This window comes from Haemorhous mexicanus, chromosome Z, assembly GCF_027477595.1.
Source record: "Haemorhous mexicanus isolate bHaeMex1 chromosome Z, bHaeMex1.pri, whole genome shotgun sequence".
NCBI lineage: Eukaryota > Metazoa > Chordata > Aves > Passeriformes > Fringillidae > Haemorhous > Haemorhous mexicanus.
Genome location: NC_082381.1, coordinates 42,201,115 through 42,225,717, shown reverse-complemented (window position 1 = coordinate 42,225,717; position 24,603 = coordinate 42,201,115). Strand labels below are relative to the sequence as shown.

Here is a 24,603-nt window from a genome sequence, read left to right as displayed (position 1 = left end):
CTGTGTGTCCAGTGTCCACCCTGTCCCTCAACCATCCCATCCCCCACGGGCGAGGGAACATTTTCCCACTCTGCTCACAGCCCTCGACTGTGGATGAGCACAGGGAGGGCGGGCAGGGTGCGGCTGGGCTGGCCGCCTTCCCCTCGGCCACCCTCAGAGATGGATCCGCTGTTTGGCCCGAGGGCCAAGGACGGCGGGCGCCTTGGGGCGCCGCCTGGGGCGGTGGAAGGTGGGGGCGCGGAGCCCAGCCGTGCCATGCCGACACTCGGAGCGCGGCGGCGATGGGCGCTGACGCACGTCGGGGCGGGCACGGCGCTATAAAGGCGGCGGCGGCGGCGGCGGGGCGGCAGCACCATGGAGAGCTGCCGGGCGCTGGCGCTGTGCGCCGTGGCGGCCGCGCTGCTGCTGAGCGCCCGCGGGCACGGATCGACCCCGCCGCGCCGCGCCCGCGACCTGGGACCGCCCGGCGGCGGCGGCGCCTCCCGGGAGAAGGAGCTGGTGCGGCGGGGGCCGGGAACGGGAGGGGGGCGCCGGCGGGCGGGCGCGGTCTGACGGCGGCTCTGTGATCTCTCGGCAGATCGAGGCGCTGCAGGAGGTGCTAGAGAAGCTCAAGAGCAAGAGGGGACCTCACTACGAGAAGAAGTTCGGGCAGGTGCCCATGGTGGGTGTCCCGGCGGGACGGGTCTGGACGGGACCGGGAAGGCAATAAAAAGGAAGGGGAAGGGGGTAGAACAGAACGAGGGGGGAAGGCAATAAAAAGGAAGGGGAAGGGGGTAGAACAGAACGAGGGGGGAAGGGAAGGGAAGGGAAGGGAAGGGAAGGGAAGGGAAGGGAAGGGAAGGGAAGGGAAGGGAAGGGAAGGGAAGGGAAGGGAAGGGAAGGGAAGGGAAGGGAAGGGAAGGGAAGGGAAGGGAAGGGAAGGGAAGGGAAGGGAAGGGAAGGGAAGGGAAGGGAAGGGAAGGGAAGGGAAGGGAAGGGAAGGGAAGGGAAGGGAAGGGAAGGGAAGGGAAGGGAAGGGAAGGGAAGGGAAGGGAAGGGACTTGGTCTAGACGGGACGGGACAACACGCGAGAGAATGGGACTAGGCTAGACGGCACGAAATGCGGCGGGACGGGACAGAACTGGGCGGCCGCTGGTGGCGGTCTCGCTCACCACCGGCCGCTGCACGCAGTGTGACGCCGGGGAGCAGTGCGCCGTAAGGAAGGGGGCTCGCATCGGGAAGCTCTGCGACTGTCCCCGGGGGACGTCGTGCAATTCCTTCCTCCTTAAGTGCCTGTAAGCAGAGGCGTCCCGGGACAAGCGCCGGGAGCGCAGGCACTGACGTCTGGCCGCCCCGACGTGCCGGCGACTTCCCGCAGCTCCTCTGCCCGAGAAACGCGGCGAGAAGTCCCCGCGTCGCCCGTGTAACGCTGTCCGTGACATCCGACATCCGTGGAGCTGCTTTCTTTCTCTCCCCCGCCCCACCCCGTCCTCCCCTCCCCTCCTCCCCCGCTTGTTATTGTCCGTCCAGGAAAACCCCGGGCCGTGCCTTGGGAGTTGAGGTGCCGGTCCCGGGAGCTGCAGTGCCGTCCCAGTGCAGACCCGAGTAGTGCCAAGCCGTGCCGGGAAGCCGTACTGGCCCCGTGCCATGCCCCGGGCTGTTCGGCTCCTTCCTCGGGCGGAAAACATCCACCCACTGCCGGCTGGAAGAGCCGGGGCCGGGGCACTCCCCTGAGGTAGCTGGGGGTAGCGGTGGCAGGCGGGATGCGGGTGTGTCCAAAGCACTCTGGCCCCCTCTCTCTTGCCTCCCCACTGAGAGGACCCAGTTCGGCACACCCCAGAGCAAGCAGCCTGCGGCCCGCGGTGGGGTTCTCCCGCACCGCTGGCCTCAGGCCAAATCCAGCTGTGCTCACCAGTACTGTAGAAAGTCCGGCATGAGACACTGATGGTGGGCAGGGGATCTGGCACTAGCATGGCTGGGGTGGGGCTGGGGGGATATCCGTCGCTTTACCAGGGCCACCACGGAGAGAAAGCTGTCTGGATTCGTTGCAAACTACCTGGGGATATCCTACTTATGTTTCTACAATGAACTGATGTATATAAATATGTCTGTCCTCCACAGGTACACTGTGTATTTCAGCAAACTCATTATATGTTTTAATCCTTTGTTTCTCTCTATGAATAAAGTCAGTGTTCTGATGACAGTATTTTGGGTGTTTTAATTCACACATGGGAATCCCTGGAACTCAGAGGAAGAGGCTAAGGGTATCTCCAAAACAACTGCAAGTGTTACTGCGTGCTTTAGCCAGGCTATCAGCCAGGTCAGGACAGGACTAGAAACCTAGGTTCATGTGTTCTGGTGCTGCTCAGCTGGCATCTGCTCCCTCCCCACAGGCACCCAGGGGGACTCTGACAAATACAGAGGCTTAGGACCTCAGGTTTTTCTTTGGGAGAGGACAGGGTGTATCCCAGCTGCAGTGACTTGTCTGGGGAGGCAGTGTATGGGAGGCAACTACCACGAGCTGGATCATCTGTGTTACTTTGCGTTAGATTCTAATAAATTATGGATGCCTGAAGGAACTTGCCTCTCCTTTGTTACAATTCATCTGTGGGTATCTTTGTGAGAACCAGCTCTTAATTCTACCAGCATGGAGATGAGGGGCTGCATGGGCCAAGGCAGACACCAGGGAAAGACATACAAGGCAATTCCATATTTCATGCTGAAGAGAGCACAAATATAGGTGAGAAACCCAGAGTTTTGTGAGAAAAAGGCTTCTGTAAGGCATCTGCTTTACTTCTAAACAGGAAGAGCACATAAGTAATTCTGACTGAAACAGGTACGAGGAGCTGACTTCAAAAAGAGACCCACCACTGCTCATTTTGCTATGGGTATTACTACTATTATTATTGCTGGTATTGTAGTTTCTGGGACTTATTGCTGTTTTTAGTTATTATTTTTCAGGACTGGAATGAGCTCTTCTTAGCATGGAGAAGGACAAAATAAAGCTGAAAACACCCAGAGTGTGAAGGCTGTTTTAACAGGTGGGGCCACAAGACTGAGGTATGCAATTCATGGGCAAAGGAGTACTGGCCTGGGGGCTGTGTATGTGGGGGAGTTGGGAGGGGAGGGTTAAACTGAAGCAGAAGGCATGGTGCACTTGGTGGGACCGCTGTTCAGGGAGGAGTTGACAAAGAGAAATGGATATGTTGAGACCAGGGCAAGAACGTCAGCCGCAGCCAGCTCTGCCTGCAACTTTTGTGACCAACGCCTCTGGGGGAGGGGTGTGACAGTGCATTTGCAGGGCTGGAGCCAAGTGCCAGGTTTTGTAAACTTGTTACTGCTTGTGGGTGTTTTTTATGGTATTTCCTTGAGATATTGTAGAAATCCTTAATTTCACAATGAATAATGAAATAATTTTTGTAGCACCTCTGTTTGGTTCCCATACAAACAATAACAAGGACTTATATTTCAGTGATTTTTATACTCTGGCTGTTTGATGGTCCTGTCAGTATTTATTGTGGGTATGGACACTCACTACAGAGCACTGCTAGTGAGTGTCCACACAACTATATCCTTTAAATCCAGGATTTTTACTAAAAGTACCTAACAGACAGAGCAGTTTTCTTGTGTGTAAACATGTATTTCTAACTTTTATAAATTTTATAAAATATAAATACATTTTGTAAATGTATTTATAACATTTTTATAAATTTTAATTTTACATTTAAAATCCAGGATGAAAGATAAGCCACCCAGCTTCACTCACTGGCACCAATTTCTGGAGGCATTTAATTTTCCCATACAGGATAATTTTTCCATGCTTCCCTCATCTGAAACATCCCCTTTTGCTACCTTATATCATACAATGTTATTACTTCAGGATCATTCAGAGGTGAAACTAGATTATTAAGGGATTTATTAATCAATGGCTGCATCCAGTCCCAAGTACCACAGACATCTCAATGAACTGCTTGTGTAGATTGACTCTACATGTAGCATTTATTGAAGGTGTATTTACATAGAATTGGACTGAAACATGAAATATTGGACTAAATTATATCAAGAAATATTCAGCTTATGTATTGATTTTATAGTTCTTGTTTTGCCAAATTATAGGGCTCAAAATTATAAATGTGACTTACATAAAGATGAAGATCATAAATCTAAAACCTAACTTAAGGAATCAGGATTTCGGGATTGCTTTCATGATACTGACATTATGGCAATACTCTCTGCAATACTGTGTGTACCAACTTGAGGGCTCTTACCTTGTTGATTATACATGAGCGTTTACATGACATGACAGATATTTTTATTGTAGACATAAAAAAAAAATAGGTCAAGAGAGAAACTTATGCTGTAGGAGTCAGGACAGACTTGGCATTTGTGTATTTTTCACTCAAAATCAATTACATGAAATGACAACATTTTTTAATTTAAAACATCTCCTGATTTCATCTTACTAACCCTTCCAAAGTGGTTCCTGCATACAACGTGTCCAAAACAAGAAGCACAGATTTTGAGGGTTCATCTTGGATTTAGACACCAGAAAGGGTTGCAAGAAAAGTCTGGATTCAATAAATGTGGTTCAGAATTAATGTGTTTACTGAGTATGAAGTAGAAAAACCCAGCTGCTTCAAGTCCTATTGTATTATAAGTCAACCACAATAAATCTGCTTGCCTCCTGCCAACTCCATCTGAAGAGCAAATTTTTCTTTTTGACTGGATCTTCCAGCTAGAAAGAGCTGTGAAAACTGATGGGCTGGTTGTCAGGTTATTTCTTTCTGTGTGGTGGGTTGACCCGCAGTTTCAGCTGGCCCCACAGCCCAGGGGATCCGTGCTGAGTGCCTGGGTGACTCACCAGTTTCAGAGGCTTCTGGCAGCTCCCAGATACTTGGGTTTGGCTGAAACATTACCCCTGTTTTCACCTACTCTGCACATGAAGACTGAAACACAGAGAGACATCATGAAAAAGTCTAGCAAAAATGTGTTAATTCAACAGAGTGTTATATATAACACTATCTGAAATAATAAAAATTAAATACAGTGCTAGAAGTCAAGGAATCCACGCAGAAACCCCATCTCTGTCAGAAGAACTAGTTGAACATCCAGCAGCTGGACAAAGAGGCCCAGCCAGTCTGTCCAGTTTGTCCCTTTTCCTTGCCATCTGTGGGCTTTCCCCATGTCACACTTGCTAGCACAGTGTGATCCTCCTCCTTCTAGAGCAAACTCTTCCCAGAGACCACCCAGTCAAAACTCAGAGACAATCAACTTACATTATTTATCTGCAGCCAAGTCTTGCCCGGGAGGCTCTACACAGTTCTCAGGCTTGGTGTTCCTGGTGGAGGCAGGCACTGCTCCTCTTTAACCAGCATTTGGAAAATGTATGCCTATGGGTGGCAGCCCCTGGGATAACAGGTTGCACAAGAACTGAGGTTCACATCGGAAGTCACAGAGTTTGACAGTAAGATTGCATGGACAAAATGTATTTCACATATATTGGACAAATCCCATGACATTTTCTCCTGAGGTGGATTTTGCTGCTTCTCAGACTCTGGGGTGTTTTTTTGTTGTTGTGGTAGGTTGGCTTTGTTCCCCCCTCTTTCCCCACCCCATTTTTTTCAGTACCTCCTTCTCTGAGTTAGCAGAGAAAATAGTTACACACTAATCAACACTGATTGATAGAATATGTGGTTGTTTTCAAGCGCTCTACTTTTTTGCAACTTGTATAGAAGTACATGACATTGCATCCAGCCAGTTGCCCTTCCTTGTAAGGTTTCAGTTTAACAAAAGAGTGGAGACTTTATGCCTTTCTGTTGGTGGTGGATCCACCACCACAGATTGGAGCTGGGCAAAAATGAGAACAGCAGAAGATCAAGAGGTGGCAGTGTTGTAATGGAATGACAGTCTCAGCAAGCAGCTGTCTCTTGTCTAAATGAGTGTGTTAGCTTAACAGTGATGAATGGGATTTTGGGGAATGGATTTTTTTTTTTAAGTAGAGCCATCTGGAACACACAGCCATACCTTGCCTGTCTAGAGAATCTGTGACCTCTTACAACCCCCAGCAAGTCACCCTTCAGATCTAGGTCCCAAGGAGATGTGGTAACACCCCTTGCTGGGAAGGAAGGCTGCACAAAAAGAGACTTAGAACCTGAGCAGCCTTCCTTCACCCCGCCCCCCCCCCCCAATCCCTCATCCCATCTGTGTGAGCCTTTTTTCAGCTCAGGTCTGGGCCTTCAGATTTTGGCAAGATTGTGCTGAAGGTGTGTGGGACCTGCCTGGAGTCCTTCCACACAGTCTGTCTGCAGTAGCAGCCATAATGAGGTTGGAAATGAAAACATTAATATCAATTAAACATTCAAGGGTGGCTCTTTTAATTCCTCCCAAGTAAACGGAAAATACTCTTTTATATGTGGTAATTGACTTGATTGCAATTTGGAGATCCTGCCTGTTTTGCCTGGGAGGCAGAATGTATTCTCACTTGCAGGTACTACTGTAACAGAATGACCACGACCACACAGGAGCCAGACTTTGTCCCAGAAGTAATTCCCATCTTCCAGTCCCCTGTGATTGTTTTGTAGGATCCTACAGGACTCACAGAAATTATCACACTGAAGAACCAGCAAAGAACCAGCTACTGGGTTTCAGCTGTGAACCACAAATTACATTTCAGGGTCTGGCACAGCGAGAGTGGTTGGTGGTGAGGGCTCACTTCTATGCCTGGGAAGGCAGATTGTCCTGTAAGCTGTGCTAAGGCACACAGAGAACAGAGAGATGATTTGAAACAATCAGCACAGCTTCAAGGGCAAGTCCTGCCTGGCCAGCCCAGTGGCCTTCTGTGGAGGAGTGACAAGAGAAGAGCTACAGATATCTATCCAGACAGTCCCCCACCACATCCTCCTCTCTAAATTGGAGAGAGGTGGATTGGATGGGTGGACTGCTTGGTGGATGAGGAATTGACCAGATGATCACATCCAGAGGGTAGTGGCCCAATGTCCAGATGGACGTCAGTGAAAAGCTGTGTCCCTCAGTGGTCTGTACTGGGATCAGTACTGTTAAATGTCTTCAACAGTGACACAGACAGTGGCATTAAGTGCAGGTTTAGATGACACCAAGCTGTGTAGTGCAGCTGACATTCCTGTCCAGAGGGATCTGCACAAGCTCAAGAAGGGGCCCACGGGAATCTCGTGAGGATCAACAGGGCCAAGTTCAAGGTGCTGCACCTGGGTCAGGACAACCCCCAGTACCAGGGAACAGGCTGGGGATGAGCAGTTGGAGAGCAGCCCTGTGAGAAGGACTTGGGGGTGCTGCTGGGTGAGAGGCTGGACATGACCCAGCCATGGGCACTCCAACCCAGAAAGCCAAACGTGTCCTGGGCTGCATCCAAAGCAGCGTGGGCAGCAGGGGAGGGAGGGGATTCTGCCCCTCTGCTCTGCTCTGGTCAGAGCCCACCTGGAACCCTACATCCTCTGGGGTCCCAGCACAGGGAGCACATGGAACTGCTGGAGTTGGTTCAGAGGATGGCTATAGAAATGATCAGAGGGATGGAAAACCTCACCTGTGAGGAAAGACTGAGACAACTGGAGTGTTCAAGGAACAGAAGGCTACAGGAAGACCTCACTGCAGTCTTTCAATACTCACAGGGGGCTTATAATAAAGATGGGCACCGCTCTTGGCAGGGCCTGCTATAATATAGAAGGCACAGGTACACTCTTCTTGATTTTATCAGCTAGAAATTCACCTGCTTTTTAAAAAAAGCTTTGTAGAGCAATAACACATTTGTTAATTTCTTTTTTTTAACAGCCTGTCAGGGGTTGGGTTTTTTCTTTCCTTTTCTTTCCTTGTTACTTGTGGAATTTTTTTCCCATTAAGTTGCTAGGAAGCACTGATGGCTGGGTGTTTGAAACAGTACTCCTCTGGTTTTTGGGAGTTTATCTCGGGGGGGACAGAGATACTTTAAGAACAGAGGCAGGAAAAAGATGGAGCTGGGGATCTGGGGTCTCTCACTGGGCTTTGGAGAAGGACGGTCGGACTTGCGGCCTGGGGAAAGGAATTTGCTGCCACCACCATAACCCAGATGGGAGCTGCTTCTGCAGCTGGGTGCTGCACCCTCCCCTCCCTGCCCTGCCCCGACATCCCGCGGGTTCCAGCTATGCCTGCGGAGTTTCCGGTACATCTTGTCCACTACCTCTGGGTTTCTGCTCATCCCCGCCGTCCCAGCTTGCTGCTCCTCAGCGTCCTGCTGGACACCGGGATCGGTGCCATGGGGTTTGTGGAGCGAACCATCCCTTCTCTCCCGGGCCGAGCCGCCATCGCGGCGCGCTCCCCGAGCCCGCGCCACAGCGCCCCCTGCAGACGAGGGGAGTCACGGCACCTGCCCCGCCCGCCGGGAGCAGCAGCGCCCCTGCCGGCCGGGCCCGGAACTGCAGCAGGGGGAAAGCGCCGGCGGTCAGCACGGCTGTTAGCGGGCTCCAGGTTCCGGTTATTTCAAATGCTGCAGCTGTTGTTGTTTTGTTCTCCTTGTTACACATACTGTTAAAGAACTGGTAGTCCTACTCCACTACGTTTGCCTGAGAGTACTTAATTTCAAACTTATGGTAAATCGGAGGTAGAGGGTTTATATTCTCCATTCCAAGGGAGGCTCCTGCCTTCCCTAGCAGACACCTGTCTTTCAAACTGAGACAGATTTTGGTGCCAAGCGTGGGGCCCAAGGGCATTGACAGAAAAAGGGTGAAAAAAAGGCTGAATATAGAAACCTCGTTAAGTGTCACTATGTGGTCTAGCTTATCCCGGTTTGGGTGGCACATGGTGGTGGCTATATTTCTCCCATTTGCAGGCCCTTATCTAAACAGGAGTCCTATAATTAGGGCTACAGTGGCTGTTATCTGGTTTGCTTTATAGGTTAATAAGGTAAGGAATACATGGATATTTAACGTTGTCGGGAAGGCAGGCACATGGATTCAGAGCTATCACACATTACCTGTATGTATTAAACTCTGCATCTATTAAGTAGTTCCTACAGAGAACTGTATGCAAACGATATGCAATTCTGAATTTCTGTACAAAGTAATCCAAACAGGAAAACAACATAAACAAGAACTCACTTCAGGGACAGTTAGTGGCTGGAGAACTGATCCACTGGTGGTTGCATCAGTTATTCTTTTATTTAGATACCAGTACTGTACCCTAGTCAAACTGCATATTTGTTCTGATTTGGATTTACTTACGCCATCTCATTGCTATTACATTATTTATAGGGCTATTTCTATCTCATAAATCCTTAACTGAGTAAAGCATGGGAGATCTGAAGAGCCATAGAAAACTTCCCAGCTTCTGTTGACATTGTGTAAACTCTATTTTGAGAAACCTGAGCTACTTGGAATGCTTCTTTGAGCCTCATGGTAGCTCAAAAGAAAGACTTGGGGCAGAAGTTGTTCAGATTATTTGTTATCAGAATATTTCTGATGGTGTTTGAGAAAATTAAGGTACATAAAGCCGTGCTAATTACTGCTTTCCTGTCTGGGCAATAGCCAGCAGCTATTGGAGAATCACGTGTAAGACTTCAGGCTTCTGCTGTTATGTCAGGTTTGGGGCTGTGGAAGGTGCTGCAGGACGAAGCTCCGGAGTGATCCGGAGTTACTTGGCACGGGGTTTGGCCTCTGCTCGCCGTGAACACAAGAGGGTGCTGGTTACTGTGCGGAGACTTTCCCTTAGGAAAGGACTTTTTTCCCTGGTTCTAAAATGGTGAAGAGAGAGGGAAATTTGCTGCCCTGAAGACCCCATATGTCGTGTACTGAAGAGACATGATGTCACCAGTATGCGTGAAATTACAATTATTCAAGTAAACTTCCTTAACAGTATTTAAGTTACAGGTGTTTATTGTTTCCATCCTTCTTCATCCCTCCTTTACTCTTCCTGAAGTAAAAAAAAGCAGTATTAAGAAAAAATGCATCCTCATGCAATCATTTCAACAGGTCTGGGCACTTGGATAAAGCAACTGTGTAGCTCTCCCACATGAGAGTTCAGCAAGGCTACCTCTGGGCTCAGAAGGCATGCTGTACTGGAGACTTTTCATGCCATCCAAATTCTGGATGGGCTTATACAGTCAATTTTGACTTGTTTATGGCTCCATTATGAGAATATGCTCATCCAAACACTGTTAAATATATACATAGATTAGTTCTTAGACCACGTTCTACAAATTCAGCAGAAGATGGAATCAGAGGAGTGTGCACAGTGTTCCTTGGGATATTGCTGGAAAACTGTTTAGCAGTCGGTAAAGGAACTATCACATCAGTTTGGTGGATTATCTGTGTTGTGCCTGGAACTGGGATATCTGCATAAATGAGTAGCCAGGAGCCCAATTTGACCATCCAGCTAATGGTTACCTGGGTAAATCTGGTACATTGCCTGAGGAGGTACCACTTGAATTAAAATTAGTTCAGATACATGCCTGGAGAAGAACAAGAGACATTTGAAGATATACATGAGAAATTTCCTATGCTTTGATTTACAGTATCTTACGAATGTTGGGAATTTATTAACCAGCTTATTGACTGTAAGACAGGGGCTTAAGAAACATGGAATTTATTCAGAGAAACTAGTTTTGGTTGGGGGTGGTGGTGTTTGTGCTGTGTAAGAAAGACACTTATTCACACTTGTGCGCCTTTTTTTGTGTTTATTGTGGCTCAGGAGAGACTGATGTTGAGGTGGGAAAGATAATCCAAAAATGACATGGTGCTGTGTTAATTTTAATATACCTTAAGTAGATTCCTAACAATGTATTTCAGAATTCCTATTGCAGGCACACACACTTACCTATCTATGAATCAACCAATAAATCTCTCCTGTGTATGCACACAGGTCAGCAGAAGATGTAAGCAAGTTTCATCATGTGATGGAAAAGGAGCAAAGAGCTTTGCAATAGTTTTCCTTTTGTATATGCCAACTTTTATCCAGTCTCTTCTTGTTCTTGAGCAAGCAGAACTACTTTTTTAGTACCGTTATTAACTTTGTATCACCTTTCTTAAGTAAACCAAACTTTTTCTCCTTGAAATGGCAGTAAGTAAACAGTTTCATCCCATTTCCTATTCAATTACGTCCCTTTTCCTTTTTTCTACTCTGCAGTCAGTCATGTGCTTCAGCACTGGTAAACTTTTTAGCTCTGAAAGAATACAAATGCAGCAGTGAACACAAAAAGTGAGCTCCCACAACTTAAATAGGTACCTCATCCTAATAATGATTTAATAGGGTAGCAACCAGCTAACAATAATAATGCAATTTAACCCTGAATTACTGAAGAAATGCTCTACAGAGCTGGCAGACACCGTGAATGAAACTGCTTCTCAGTACATCCAAAATACTTAATGCCAGGGACATTTGTCGTTGGAGCTATCAAAAATTGAGTATTCATCATGTAGTACTCTTTGAAAATAATCTAAGAAACTACCTAATTATGAAAGAGAATATTTTAAGGAATTTTTACGAGCAGTCAATCTAGATTCAAATTAATTTTTTGAATTGAGATGTAGCTTCACCTTTTTGTGTTCTATCCTTCCAATCTCATTCTTTATGGCAGATCAGAAAAGCTGATCCCCAGCTCCATCTTTTTCCTGCCTCTGTTCTTTGCAATTTACTGAAAAAAATTCCAAAGTAAGAAGCAAACAATGGTGTTGACAAACAGCTTCCAATACTGTGCATCATCTGAGGACTACTTCTTGTTTTGACTTATGCACTGTGGTGAACAGTTATAATCTCCCTCTGGAAAAGATGTTTTGCAGTTGGTCTGGATGAGGATAGGCCTTTATCTTCCAGAAGGGTCCTGACTATTCTCCAGACAAGTCAACACACTGAAACAAGCAGTTTGTTTTTACTTGTGCTATGATCACAAAAATATGAAACAAGAGAAACCTTTGTTCTGTGTTTTTTCTTGCCTCACTGCATGTCTCAATTGTGTTAGCAATTATCAGGTAGCAGGGCAGAGTAAAGCCAGTGCTATACAGAACATGTAGTCACATGAAATCAGATAGAGATTCTAAGTACCACATCCAGAGAATACGATAATGGAATCACTGGGAAAATCAAGTCTCTTTGCTTCCTCCTTTACAGAAGATACTTTGTGTTACTGGTTTTCAGTTACCTTTGCCTCTCCTGCCTTCAACCTCCCCAGTTCACGGTATTTTCTTATTTTGGATATGTGTTATATTAACAGTATATTTCCATGGTCACAGGAGCCAAGTTGGCCAATGTTGTTGAATGTTGATGACTAATGAAGAACATCCACTGGGCTGCCTGGCTACTTACATATTGCCCAGCTTCCTCCTGGACTAATTCTCTTCTTTTTTTATCTACACAAAGAAGTCTCCAAGTTCCCTCTACTCCTGTGTCACAAAGCAGGAGCAGAGTATGGAAGTGTTAGTGTTAGGATGGTACATGAAGCACAACAACTGAGCATTGTTAAGGACTGAAGTTCATAGAAGATGTTCTAAACCAGACCTTGCTAACAATGAACTCAATTCCATGTCTGTATCCTCATCCTAAACAAAGACAGAACAATAGTTGTGCTGACACCAGCAAGGTCAGAATCTCACCCCAGGCCCTTGCCTTCCCCTTCCTTGTAATTCTGCCCAGTCTTGTATTTGGCAAGAAAGACATGGAAAATTTTCCTTGTTCTTGTTCAGCTCTTTCCTGCACCATATCATTCTTCTCAACATATCAGATCACCTTTAACATAAATTTTAAGTTTATATGCACAAAACAAGTAAATCGGTTACACTTTACTTGAAGTACACCTATTGAATATGTTTCCTATGATACAGCAGACAGTTTACAGTCTAGAGTATCTAGAGTATCATAGACATATTATTCCTAAAGCATAGTTGTTTCCTACAGAAATAAGAAGATTTTGCCATAACTTCTGTCTCATCATAGAATATGCTTATGATAGCTATGTAGTTTGTTGAGCATAAGGCCCAGTACTGTTTAGGGTCCACATGAGTACTACTAAAACATTGCCCTATGTAATGAATATGTTACAAAAGAAATTTCTTCACTCTAGGGTCCTCACAGGAGAGTTTCTGTCATCCATCTGCAGGAAAAGATAACCAAATAATTGAACGGTACATCAACAGGACAGCTAGAGCCCGGTTAATCTGTTAAGGGACCCCATACCAAGACCCATGGGCCTCAATTGCCTCAGAATTTATGTATTTGTTCCTCATGTGCTCTGCAAGTGCCTCTAGGTGCATTGGCAACTTTTGGTCTGGGGCCTCCTAACAGCTTATAGGATTCTCTTCTCATGACCCCACAGACAGGCCAGTCTGAGTCTCTTGTTGAGACAGCTTCTGCTGAGGACTGCAGCCTCCTCATCTTCAGGTTTGTGCTTCTGATGAACTAGTTTAGTTGGTAGAGAATGGGAAATTCAGAAACCCTTGGTTTAAAGTAAGGACTGCTAGGCAATAACTTAGACCCTGGTTTGTAATCAACATTATTCTCACTATATATGCTCGTAGGAAAATGACTAAGAAAATTATTCCAGCCAGAAACATCTCTAGATGAAAGTTTGCAACTACTGGCATACAAGTCCAGAAAATTCAGCTACTCATGCTAAAGTAAGCAAATTCAAAGCAAACAACATATTATAACACACTGTTTTGTAACTCTAAGTACCTTATTCTTACTTAAAACCTCCTTATTATGACAAACATTAATACCTTTCCACAAGGACCAGACCATAATCATTGTTTTCCAATATCAAATCCTTGTCTCCATTTTTCCTCAATTCCTTTTAACAGGTTAAGTATCTTCTCATCATTATTTTCCTTTCAGAAAACCAAGTAATATTTATATTGCTTATTAGAACAGTAGCACAAGGTTCAGTATCACAGGAAAGGTGCTCAAATAAGGGGACACTACTTGTTTGAGAGCAAGAAGTCACCTTGCCACAAGAAAGATGACAGCTGCTCTGTGAATCTGTGGTAGGTTTTGGCACAACAGGGGAGCTGAATTTTCAGTTCTGTCTCTATGCTGCTTTTAAAACAAAGGTGATGTGTTTTTGTGTTTTAGCCTTCAGACCTTGCTATTTAAATATCAAATTAATTTCAACATCGATCAGGAGAGGAGCATTCTCTATGTTTGCTAGAATGATGGTATTTTCTACAACTATATTTGTGTGCTACTCCATGTTTGTCATCATTAGTGCATTAAAATACTAAAATGTGTAATATACAATAAATATATATATATATATAAAAAAGTTTAGGCATCACTTGAAAGATTTCCCACTACAGATACACACCTGGCTTAAGTGTAGAGGCTATAAAAAACTGAATATTACACAGCTGAAAGTAGTATGAACATTTGATTATAATATTTTTGTTATGGTGAGTGCAGATAGTAACCCAAAGTTAGGTTTTGCAATGACATAGCCTAATCATAATAAACTCTTTTTTTTCATAGACAGATTAAATGCAGTGCTTCAGTGACAAAAATGAGTTAGAAGTGTAAAAGGACTACTTTTATGTGTACTTTCATAGAATTTTGTGTATCCAATGTGGAATCAAGTTCTGCTTCATTATGTTTTTTTAAGTAGAACTACTACTCGTGATCTAGGCTCTAATTTTAGATTCTCAAAGCAAAATTCTAGTTGTGTGAAGTAACACCTTATAAAGAGTAAGTACATGAATGATGGAATTGCTACAAAGAATTTATATTTTTCATGGGGTTCCCCATTCAGTAATCATGAGACCTTGTAGATCAAGTTCTACTGTTTTATTTTTTGTAATCAAGTATTGAAAACAGATCAATGAAATGCAGCTACAACACTTCATTAGTAGATGCTTGTTCATTTTATGACTACTACTGTATTCTCATTGCCCAACACCCTTTACTAGATGGCTCTTAACAGAAACTACAAACATGAAAAGTACACAGGGATGGAGAATACAATCAGAAAGAAAAAAAAATATGTAAATAGAAATACTCATATGCAGACAACTCATAACCTCTCTGTAAATGTGTAGAGGTCAGACAGAAAAAACACTCAATTCTTGTCCTGGCCACTCAAGCCCTTGTTTCTGCATCTCCACACTAACTTTTTCAGAGCACATTAAGCTGTTTGTTATTTGAGTAATAAAAAAACCCAAGTCAAGTTCTGTCTCTCCTTTTGTTGTTAGGTAACTAACAAACACTTGCCTCATTGACTCAAAAGTAGGGTCAGAAAACTGACAGTTCAAGTTATCTATAAAGACTAAAGCTGTTCCAAATGCCCATTACAATGTATAACTTCCCTCTGCCGCAAACAGACAGGAAAGATGACAATATGTTGGCATAGCAGGTTTTTAGGTCAACAGCTATGCCAACATCTTGCCTCCTCTCCAGCTCTGCATAAAGGAACTGCTTGAAAAGGTGTCTGTGTGAATTGTACAATCTTTAAGTGTGATTTGTTTAATCTAAAATAGAAAACCGAAATTTATGTAAAAACTTCACACTGTTATGTAAAACATTTGAATATCAGTTTCACCATACAGTGTACAGTAATGCTAATGTGAGTGGATTTTTTACCCCTTAGGCTATGAGATCTAAAAAAATCTTTGACAAAAGCCAAGTTTGTAGTTCTGTGCTTATAACAGCTGCAGAGCAGAGGCAGTTTTTCTTAACAATTTTTCACAATGCAATAATGTATTCAGGACATTTCTTACCAAAGCATCAACAAAATCCAAGAGAGAGGGTGGATGATCTAGAGCTGTATCTTATATACCGCAGTGGAATCGTATTCTCAAGTGACTTCATTTTAAACTCATTTTGTTCAGTTTCTCTTTTTTTTCCCACTTCCACCTAAACAAAGAAGTGATTACAAAGGAAGAGATTTAAACAAACACATTTGCTGTTATAAAAATACATCAGCAGCTTCATTCATACTTAGAATTCACACTGCCACCTTCTTGTAATCTATTTCCACTTACACAAACATTTGCAGACAGTATTTTTGGGGACAGTGGATTTGCCAAGGAGACAGATTTTCAGGAGGAAAGTGATAGTCATTACAAAACTGGAGACAGACTCCTCCAATTTACCTTGCCCACAGTGCACACTTCTACTGTTTGATGGTTGTTTGGTATTTTCTTTTCACTTATTTTAAACAAACGAGGAAAGATATTTTAATTTATTTCTCTAATAATGTACCTTGTTCTATAAAGCAGTCAGAATGGCAAGAGTGAAATGTAAGAGTCTAATGAGTGTAAAGAGAGCTGATAACTATCCGGAGCACATTGACGAGGTCAGTCATTCACAACACCAAACATGTGCTTTATGGAATAGATGATGTTGTCAGCTGTAGTTGCCAAAAGTACCTTTAATTTTAATTTCCAAACTCTGTATTCAAACCTGACTCCTTGAGTTCATATCAACACTGTGGAGTTTTGGTAGTTTGGGGGTTTTTAACTCCAGATTTTTAAGAATGAGGAGAAAAGCAAAGGAAAGTTGTTAATATTTGTTACAACATCTTTTACATAAGTGCATTCATTATCACCAGACACTCTGGTATTTTAAAATTTTGTAGGTAATCTTCAAAGAAGCTGGGGCTCAGTAATATCCTTCAAAGCTGAGGTTGCACAATGAAGCCTCTTTCAGGTGTTCAATACAACCTAGAACCCTCCAAAAAAGGGAGTGAACATAGGAAAGCCCATTTTTCCATATTACATAAATAGAATAAAAAACATTCTGGAGCCAAGCACTTAATCACATTTCAAAATATCTTAAGAGAGCAACTTTTGTTGTCCTTGTAAACACTTGTGTCTTTAATTAACATTACAACTAGCACGTGAGCTGTCTCACACAAATGAAATCCTGTTTTTCACCAATTACTCTCATCTAAGAAAACTGCCAAGTTGAAGACATGTGAATGACACTACATTTCAAAGACTCCCTTCAGAATTATATTTAGGGAAAGTTTTTAAATCTACCATTTGGGAATATTATCAGTGAATTCTATCGGAATTTTCCATTTGCATATCTCAGGATGGAAAAAGTTTAAATTCTTCAAAATGGAAAGTAAATTGTAAGTTTCAAATGCTTATTTCATAAAACTTCATGGACATATAGATAAAACATATTTACTTGCCCGTTTTGTATTTGTTAAACCTTTCTTTGTGCCTTTAGAATTTAGTTTATAAATCTGTATTATTGTATGTTCATATATAGCTTGTATGTTCATATATAGCTTTATAAGCTATAAGCTTTATAAACTTTATATAAGCTTGTATGTTCATATATAACTTTACCATTATCTTACAGATATCTTATAAGACAGCGTAGTTATTTTAAAACTTTTGCAATAATCTCTGAATTTGCTGAAGATAACAACAGTTCCAATACTATTTTTCTGAACTGAAAATTGAAAACTGCTTATATTTGGGATCATATTCTACAGAATGTTTGCATGTACGTGTACTTAGCATCAGTAGAGGGGTTTTATTCTCTGACATGACATAAAATAAACAAGATTTAAATTAAACAGCTGTGTCAGCAGACAAGATCAGGGTGTGTTAACATTGATGCTCTCTGATCTGCCAATCTGATGTCTCATACAATCACTTCTGTCCTAACAAAGCCTGTTTTTTTGGAGGGCAGTGTATGAAATGCAGCATAGTCTGGACTTAGGCCAAGGGAGGCATTATTTCAAAGCTTCATGTCCTGGTTGTGCCACTAACCCAAAGAGCCTGGACTTGGCATGCTGCAATGACCCAAAATCTAATCAGTTCAAACATAGGCAAGACTATGCTTTGCAGCAGTAACAGGCTGCTGCTGGAAGTTAACAACCCATTTGACAAATCCACCACTGAAACTGGAAGCAGAGATGTGTAGAGCTTGCAGAACTAACATGAGGAACTTGCAGCACAAGATTCTGACAATCTGCTGATAAAGTACCTTTGATGTCACAGCTCATTTTAGACTAAGTTTACTGGGAAAGAAAAAAGCTGAAAGTAAGAAAAATTAATATAATTAAGGTTTTTGAATATTTTGTAGATTTTCCCACAGACCCTACAAGCTAAAAAACCAACTGGTTAAGTATCTGGCAATACATCAAATGCTGCCAAACACATAAAGCTGTTGAAAGAACCATTTTCTGACTAAGGAAAAGTATGTAATTATAACTGATAAAACCGGAGATGGGATAGAGCATTTTTCTAAATAACTTTCTAACTTCATCTGTTCTCCCTGTTAAAAAGTTCAGTAGCACAACACAATTCATCTTCAATACAGCCAAGTCAGAATATGAAAGGGGAGAAAGCAAGCTGACTACAGGCTTATTCATTTGATGCATCAAGGCATCTCCCACTCTAAGACTGCTCTTCACATTTTTCAAACATGCTGCAACAGGGGAGCAGGGAAGAGACAGCAAAACGTACCACACAGAAAGAAGGAGGGTGATAACACAGGAGAATAGAAGCTTGTAACAGCAAGGATCCACAGAAAGAAGAGAATTCCCCAAAGCCTGAGATGCCCTTGCAGAATCACTTCAATACCCAGCAAACTGAGAAGAAAGACCTGCCAGATCAAGAGAAGCACCAGATCTGAGCAAAGCAGCCCCATCTGCTCCCTGTATAACAACCAGTAAGGCAGCCCCATCTGGACCCACATCACAGCCAGCACAACTAAGAAAAGGCAAGGGGTGATAGCAGCAGGTGACTTCTGAGAGGTTTTGAGGTACTGAGAGACCTGACACACTCTCTGGAGAGGTGCTGCTTAATGGTGAGTCATAACAGGGATGTCACTGATAGGCTGCTGAGCCTTGTAGAGTGCACTGACTATTACACACTGCTGTTGTTTCACATGATACAGCAGCAGTGACACAGCCAGAAGACTGAGGAGTATCAAGGATTACAGAGGCTGGCTGCAGAATAACCAAGAGTGAAAGGGTCTATCCTGGACCTTGTTCTCACCAACAAGAAATGACTGGCGTGGAATGGGAAGATCCAGGACAGTGCTTGGCTGCAGTGATCATGAAGTGGTGAACTTCAAGATCTTAAGTGGTGAACTTAGGCCACAAGAAAGGGGCAAAAGAAGCTCACTATGCTCAACTTCGGGAGAGCAGACTTTGCCCTCTTGAAGAATCTGTTTGGTAGAGTACCATGGCATAAAATCCTGGAGGGAAAAGAGAAAGTTTGTCAATATTCAAGATTCACCTCCTCTAGACTCAGGGGTGATCCCAACAAAGATCATGTCAGACAAAATTGCCAGGAGACCTGTATGGATGAACAAAGAGCACTTAGACAAACTCAAACACAAACAGAAAGCCTAAAGACCATAGAAAGAAGGAGAGACAGACTCTGAAGAATACAGAGAGACATTGTCCAAGCAGACCACTTGTATGATTCTATGAAAATGAAAACCCTGATAGAATTAAATCTGGCCGGTAATTAAAGGAATGTCAAGAGCAACAAGAAAATCTTCTATAGGTACATCAGTGATAAAAGGAAGACTAAGGCAAATATGGATCCTCTTCAGACAGAAAGAGAAGACCTGACTACCCAGAACACAGACAAAGCTGAGGTACTCAATTATTCTTTTGCCTCAGTCTTTACCAGCAAGTGCTCCAGCCAAGCTGCAGAAGGTAAAGGCAGGGGAGAATGCCTTTTGGCTGGGGCAGACTGGGGAGAATGAAGAGCCAATCCCTGTGGAGAGGATCTGGTTTGAGACCATCTAAGGAAACTGAAGGTGCACAAGTCCATGGGACATGATGAGATGCACCCAAGGGAACTGGCAGATGAAAGGCAAGCTATTCATCCAATTAGAGAAGTTGTGACAATCTAAAGAAATTCCTACTAAACCAAAAAACATGATCCTCATTTTTAAAAGGGGGGAAAAAAGGCCAGTCAGCCTCACCTCTGTGTCTGGCAAGATCATGGAATAGATTATCCTGGAAATTGCATAAAGGCAGTGGAAAAATAAAGAGGGGATTAATGACAAGCAACATGGCTTCACTAAAGACAAACTGTGACAAATCTGGTGGCCTTCTATAGTGGGGTTACAGTAGTGGTGGACAAGGGAAGGGCAACAACATTACCTGCCTGAATTTATTCAAAGCATTTGACACTCTCACACATGGCATTTTAGTCCCTAAATTGGAGAGACAGATTAGCTAGATGGACCACTCAGTCAATAAGGAATTGGATAGTTGCACTTAAGAGTTGTGTTCAATATCCAAAAGGAGACCAGTGACAAGTGCTGTCCCTCAGGAGTCAGTACTGGCAGTGGTGCTGTTCAAGATTTGTCAGTGACACAGACATTTGGATCGAGGGCACCCTCAGCAGGTTTGCCACAGACACCATGCTGTGTGGGGCAGCCGTGTGCTGCAGAGAAGGGATGCCATCCAGAGGGACCTGCACAGGCTGGACAGGTGGGGCTGTGCAAACTCCATGTAGGTCAGAAAGGCCAAGTGCAAGGTCCTGTACCTGAGGCAGGGCAATCCCAAGCAATCCCAGGCTCGGGAGAGAACACAATGAGAGCAGCCCTGGAAAGCAGCACCTGGGGGTGTAGGTTTACAAGAAGCTGGATACAATCTGTCAATGTGTGCTCACAGCTCAGAAGCCTAAGCATATTCTAGGCTGCATCAAAAGCATCATGGCCAGCAGGGGAGGGAGGGGATTCTATCCCTCTCCTTTGCTCTGGTGAGAGCCAACCAGGATTACTGCATCCAGTTCTGGGGCCCCAACATAAAAATTATGTGGACCTGCTGGAGAGAGTCCAGTGGAGCGCCAGAAACATTAAAGGGCTGGAGCATCTCTCCTATAAAAACAGGCTGAGAGAGTTGGGATTGTTCAGCTTGGAAGGAATGCTGTTCAGAGAAGACCTTATAGCAGCCTTCCAGCTCCTGAAAGGTGCTGGAAAGGGACTTTTGACGAGGATATGTAGTGACAGGGCAAGGGGCATTGGCTTTAAGTTGAAAGGGGGAAGGTTCAGATTAGCTATCACCTAGAAATTCTTCACTGTGAGAGTGGTGAGGCCCTGGCACAGGCTGCCCAGAGAAGCTGCAGCCACTCCATCCCTGCAAGTGTTCAGTGCCAGGTTGGATGGAGCCCTGAGTAATCTGGTGGAAGGTGTCCCTGCCTATGACAGAGGGGTTGGAACTAGATGATCTTTAAGGTCCCTTCCAAACCAATCCATTCTATGATTCTGTGATTCTATGAAAAGTGCTTGAATCAGACACAGAATCAGCACTTCACTGAAGCAAAGCTGTAGCTTTAAAAGAATCTTGAAACAAACTGAAAACTACACATGGACAATGAGGGTTAAGATTTTGGGAGGGAAGAAATGAAGGGAGAAATAATGATTGTTGATACTGATTCACGGGGATGAACCTTGCAGTAGAGAATGCAAAGTTATCTTCCAAACCCCAGCATTACCTGGTTATTGTGTATAGACCTGCTCGGAGCAGGTTTAGACAGCCAGTATTCAAAGCACTGGCAGCTGCCTGGAGCTTCTTGTATTATAGGACTCCCACTATCAGAACCAGAAGCTGCACTGGCATTAGCAGTAGCAGAGTATGTGTGAGGGAAAGCACCAGGAGAAAACAGGCAGCCTTACGGGCATAGTTTAATCCCTGTAATTATGCCGACCTGGTAATGTAAAGATCTACAAACAAATTCTGAAGCTTCATAAAACTGGGAGTTTGGGACATTCCCTCAAGGATCTTTGTTTTTAAACCAAGTATTTTGGCAGCCTCTGACATGCATGATCCATTTCAATATATTTTTTTCACTAATTATAGAGAGACTATGCCTAATTTCCTCAGAATAATAGCCTGAATTTTTTAAAGATAAGAGTCTGTCATAAATTGACTTAATTGCATTTTAATTAATTTTCATTTATTGCACTGGCTAAAGTATTTTCTCCTGTTAAATGCAGAATAAGCACATTTTTGAAGGAAAGAAATACTTCAAGGAGACCAACCCAACATATGCACGTACAGCTCTTCTGAGGAGTAGCACTCTTAGTCCTACAAGAATGGTGAACAACCAGGAGGAGCTCCAAGTTGTAGGGAGACCAAGGCCAAAGTCACGTCAAGTCTCCTACAGACTGGGTTCCCAAAGAACATTTGGTAGATTTCTGAAAATCTGAAAACATTCTGCACCAGGAAGAAGATGGAAGAAATGAGCAGGCAAACAGTTTCTAGTAGATTCTGCAAACCTAGTTCCCATTCAAAATTTCAGCTGGGGATGTATCAACAATAGAGAAGCAGCAGCTGGAAATAAAAAAACATACAGATGCTTGAAATACTCATTGAGGAAAACCTTGTCATATTTCTTTTACAAACGCTTACATATACTCCTCCCTCACACCAAATTATTTGACCATGGGGAATTTGATAAATTATTAATCCAGAAATATTTATTCACTTGTTACAGTATAATCCATTATTCATTCTAACTGCATTTTACTGAATTGAAGTGTCCTCTTCCTTCAGCTGAAGGATTCTTCCATACTACGTTTTCCATCGGTTTTCTTCTAGCTAAATTGGAAAAAAAAATTTTTCCCTCCTTTGTTTCTAAAACCTATGAGATTATGCCACAGCCTAATGCACATAAATTTTCCTGCATGGCCTCAAAAGACAGACCCTTGTCAAAGAGATTCCCATTAATTTCTGTGGGTTTTTAATTGAGCCTATTGGGTAAATACATGCTGCTTTCTTCCCCCCCCCCCCCCCCCCCCTTTTTTTTTTCTGGATATGTCTTGTGTTGGCATTTAAAACATTTTTAAAAAATGGCTTTGCCAATTTTTGTGAATCTTTATATCTCCATGTTGAAGTTAGCCAAGGTATAACTGATTCTCATCTAGCTTCACAAATGGCTACGTTTAGGTTCAAGGTGAAAAACAATTTAAAATTACTTTGAATAAAATTAGCCTGTGAGCTCCTTTGATCTTCGCATTGGATATTATTTCAATCACTGAACTAATCTTCTTTAAACTGGGAATTTTGTCCTTTAAAAGAATCTAATTTTGCAGATAGCTGTGGGAATAACAGACATATAGGGCAGACTATGTCTTTTGAGGATTGATGCATTATCTTTCTCTGGATACTGAAAGAAAGTGGGGTTTCAAAACTAAAGATTGTTGGGAAGATCCCAGAACTAATCCTATGGGGGCCTAGTTTCTCAGATTTAGCTGAATTCCAAGCGACTGGAATACTCCGCAATATTTAAGGTGATCCCAGTGCCAAGGAACTGAGGTGTGTGACTGAATGTGTTTGTCTCAGTATTTAATGATACATCACTCAACCTTGACTCACTAATACCCCTGACTTCACTTGATAATGGAAAAGCTGTCACCCTTATGCAGGTGCTTGATTTTTAACAACTCACTTTCAAAAAATTACAGCCTGTGAGTTTGTGTAAAGACAATGTAGCTTCAGTTTAATTTCATTCACTTACATTCATGTTTATGAAGATATAAATAAAATACACATTTTATCAATATTTGAATTAAGCAATACACTTTGCATGTTCCAATAGTGAAGCTGCATCATGAATAACAACTTCAAACCCTCTTGCTTATGAGCTAGATGGAAGCAAAACAAATTAAAGTGGAATCAGATAAAACCAGACTGCAACACATAAAGCTAGCCAAGATATCACATGTTACAGATCCACCAATATTCCTGTTGTTCTTATATATGAAAAAATTCCTGTGATTTTAATGTCAGCTCCTGTACTAAAAAATTACCTGGACAAAAGCCCCAGGTTTTAAACTTCCCTGCAGGTGATAGATGCATTTCCCCAACTAACTCTTCAACTTATCAAAATAGTCTGCTCATTATGCCAATTTGTAAAAGTTAAAAGTGATACTACACTTTCAGATATTTAATTTTGATTAGCTAGAAAGTCATCATATCTGTTATCCAAAACTGAATCCAATAATATCCGAATTTGCTTAAGATAACAACTTTTCCAATACTTTTTTTCTGAACTGAAAACTGTTTATATTTGGGATCACATTCTAACTTGCATGAGATACCAGTAAAGTAAGTCACATGACTAAGCAGGAAAGTAAGCATATTTTTCGAAAAATCAAACGAGTAATTTTTTAAGATCAACCACAACAATGACTGACATCAGTGCATCTGATAAAGGCGCTTGTCACAATGACATTAGACTTCTTGCTTGTCTTTAAGATTAAAATATTTAGGAAGAAGTTTGGAATATGAGATCCTGAGACTTCTCAACCCTTTATTTGGATTCAAATAGGTGTAACATAAACATATCTCATCTTTACTGGAAATAAAAACTCCAAAAATCAAAATTAATTAACAGCAGACAATTCAGTCTCCTGGGTAAATGGGATTTTGCCACTGACTTGGTGAAAACATGGACAGACTAATGCTTATGTTTGGAAGTCAGAATGTGAATGAAACCAGAATGAGGTTATTAGCATTTCCAGTCTCCTATGTGAATTCTGTCCTTTTAACACACTCAGTGAGGCTTTAGTATGCCATGAGAAATAAGAGGCTGTCATTTAAAAAAAAGAAAGAAAATAAAGGCAAAGAATACAAATTCAGGTCTTCTGAATAGTTCTCTTTCTCCAATGACAACTGATAAGGTCAGTTAGTTAATATGTAGCCAAATGCAA

General features: G+C 42.9%; 1 protein-coding gene and 1 long non-coding RNA gene across 2 annotated transcripts in view; one reads left to right on the top strand and one right to left on the bottom strand.

Moving 5' to 3' along the window:
• Window positions 1-354: 354 nt before the first annotated feature.
• On the top strand, window positions 355-2,185 carry CARTPT (CART prepropeptide). Its single transcript, XM_059874049.1, has 3 exons — window positions 355-498; window positions 578-661; window positions 1,171-2,185. The coding sequence occupies exons 1-3, from the start codon at window positions 355-357 to the stop codon at window positions 1,276-1,278; spliced, it is 336 nt and encodes a 111-aa protein (XP_059730032.1). The 3' UTR covers window positions 1,279-2,185.
• Window positions 2,186-3,878: 1,693 nt separating this feature from the next.
• The window catches only part of LOC132341968 (uncharacterized), a 49,942-nt gene continuing 29,217 nt past the window's right edge, over window positions 3,879-24,603 (bottom strand). The window contains exons 2-4 of the long non-coding RNA XR_009490362.1: window positions 15,678-15,813; window positions 5,256-5,385; window positions 3,879-4,925 (exon numbers count right to left, since the gene is read on the bottom strand). This is a non-coding gene — a long non-coding RNA (uncharacterized LOC132341968). The remainder of the gene's footprint in view (window positions 4,926-5,255; window positions 5,386-15,677; window positions 15,814-24,603) is intronic.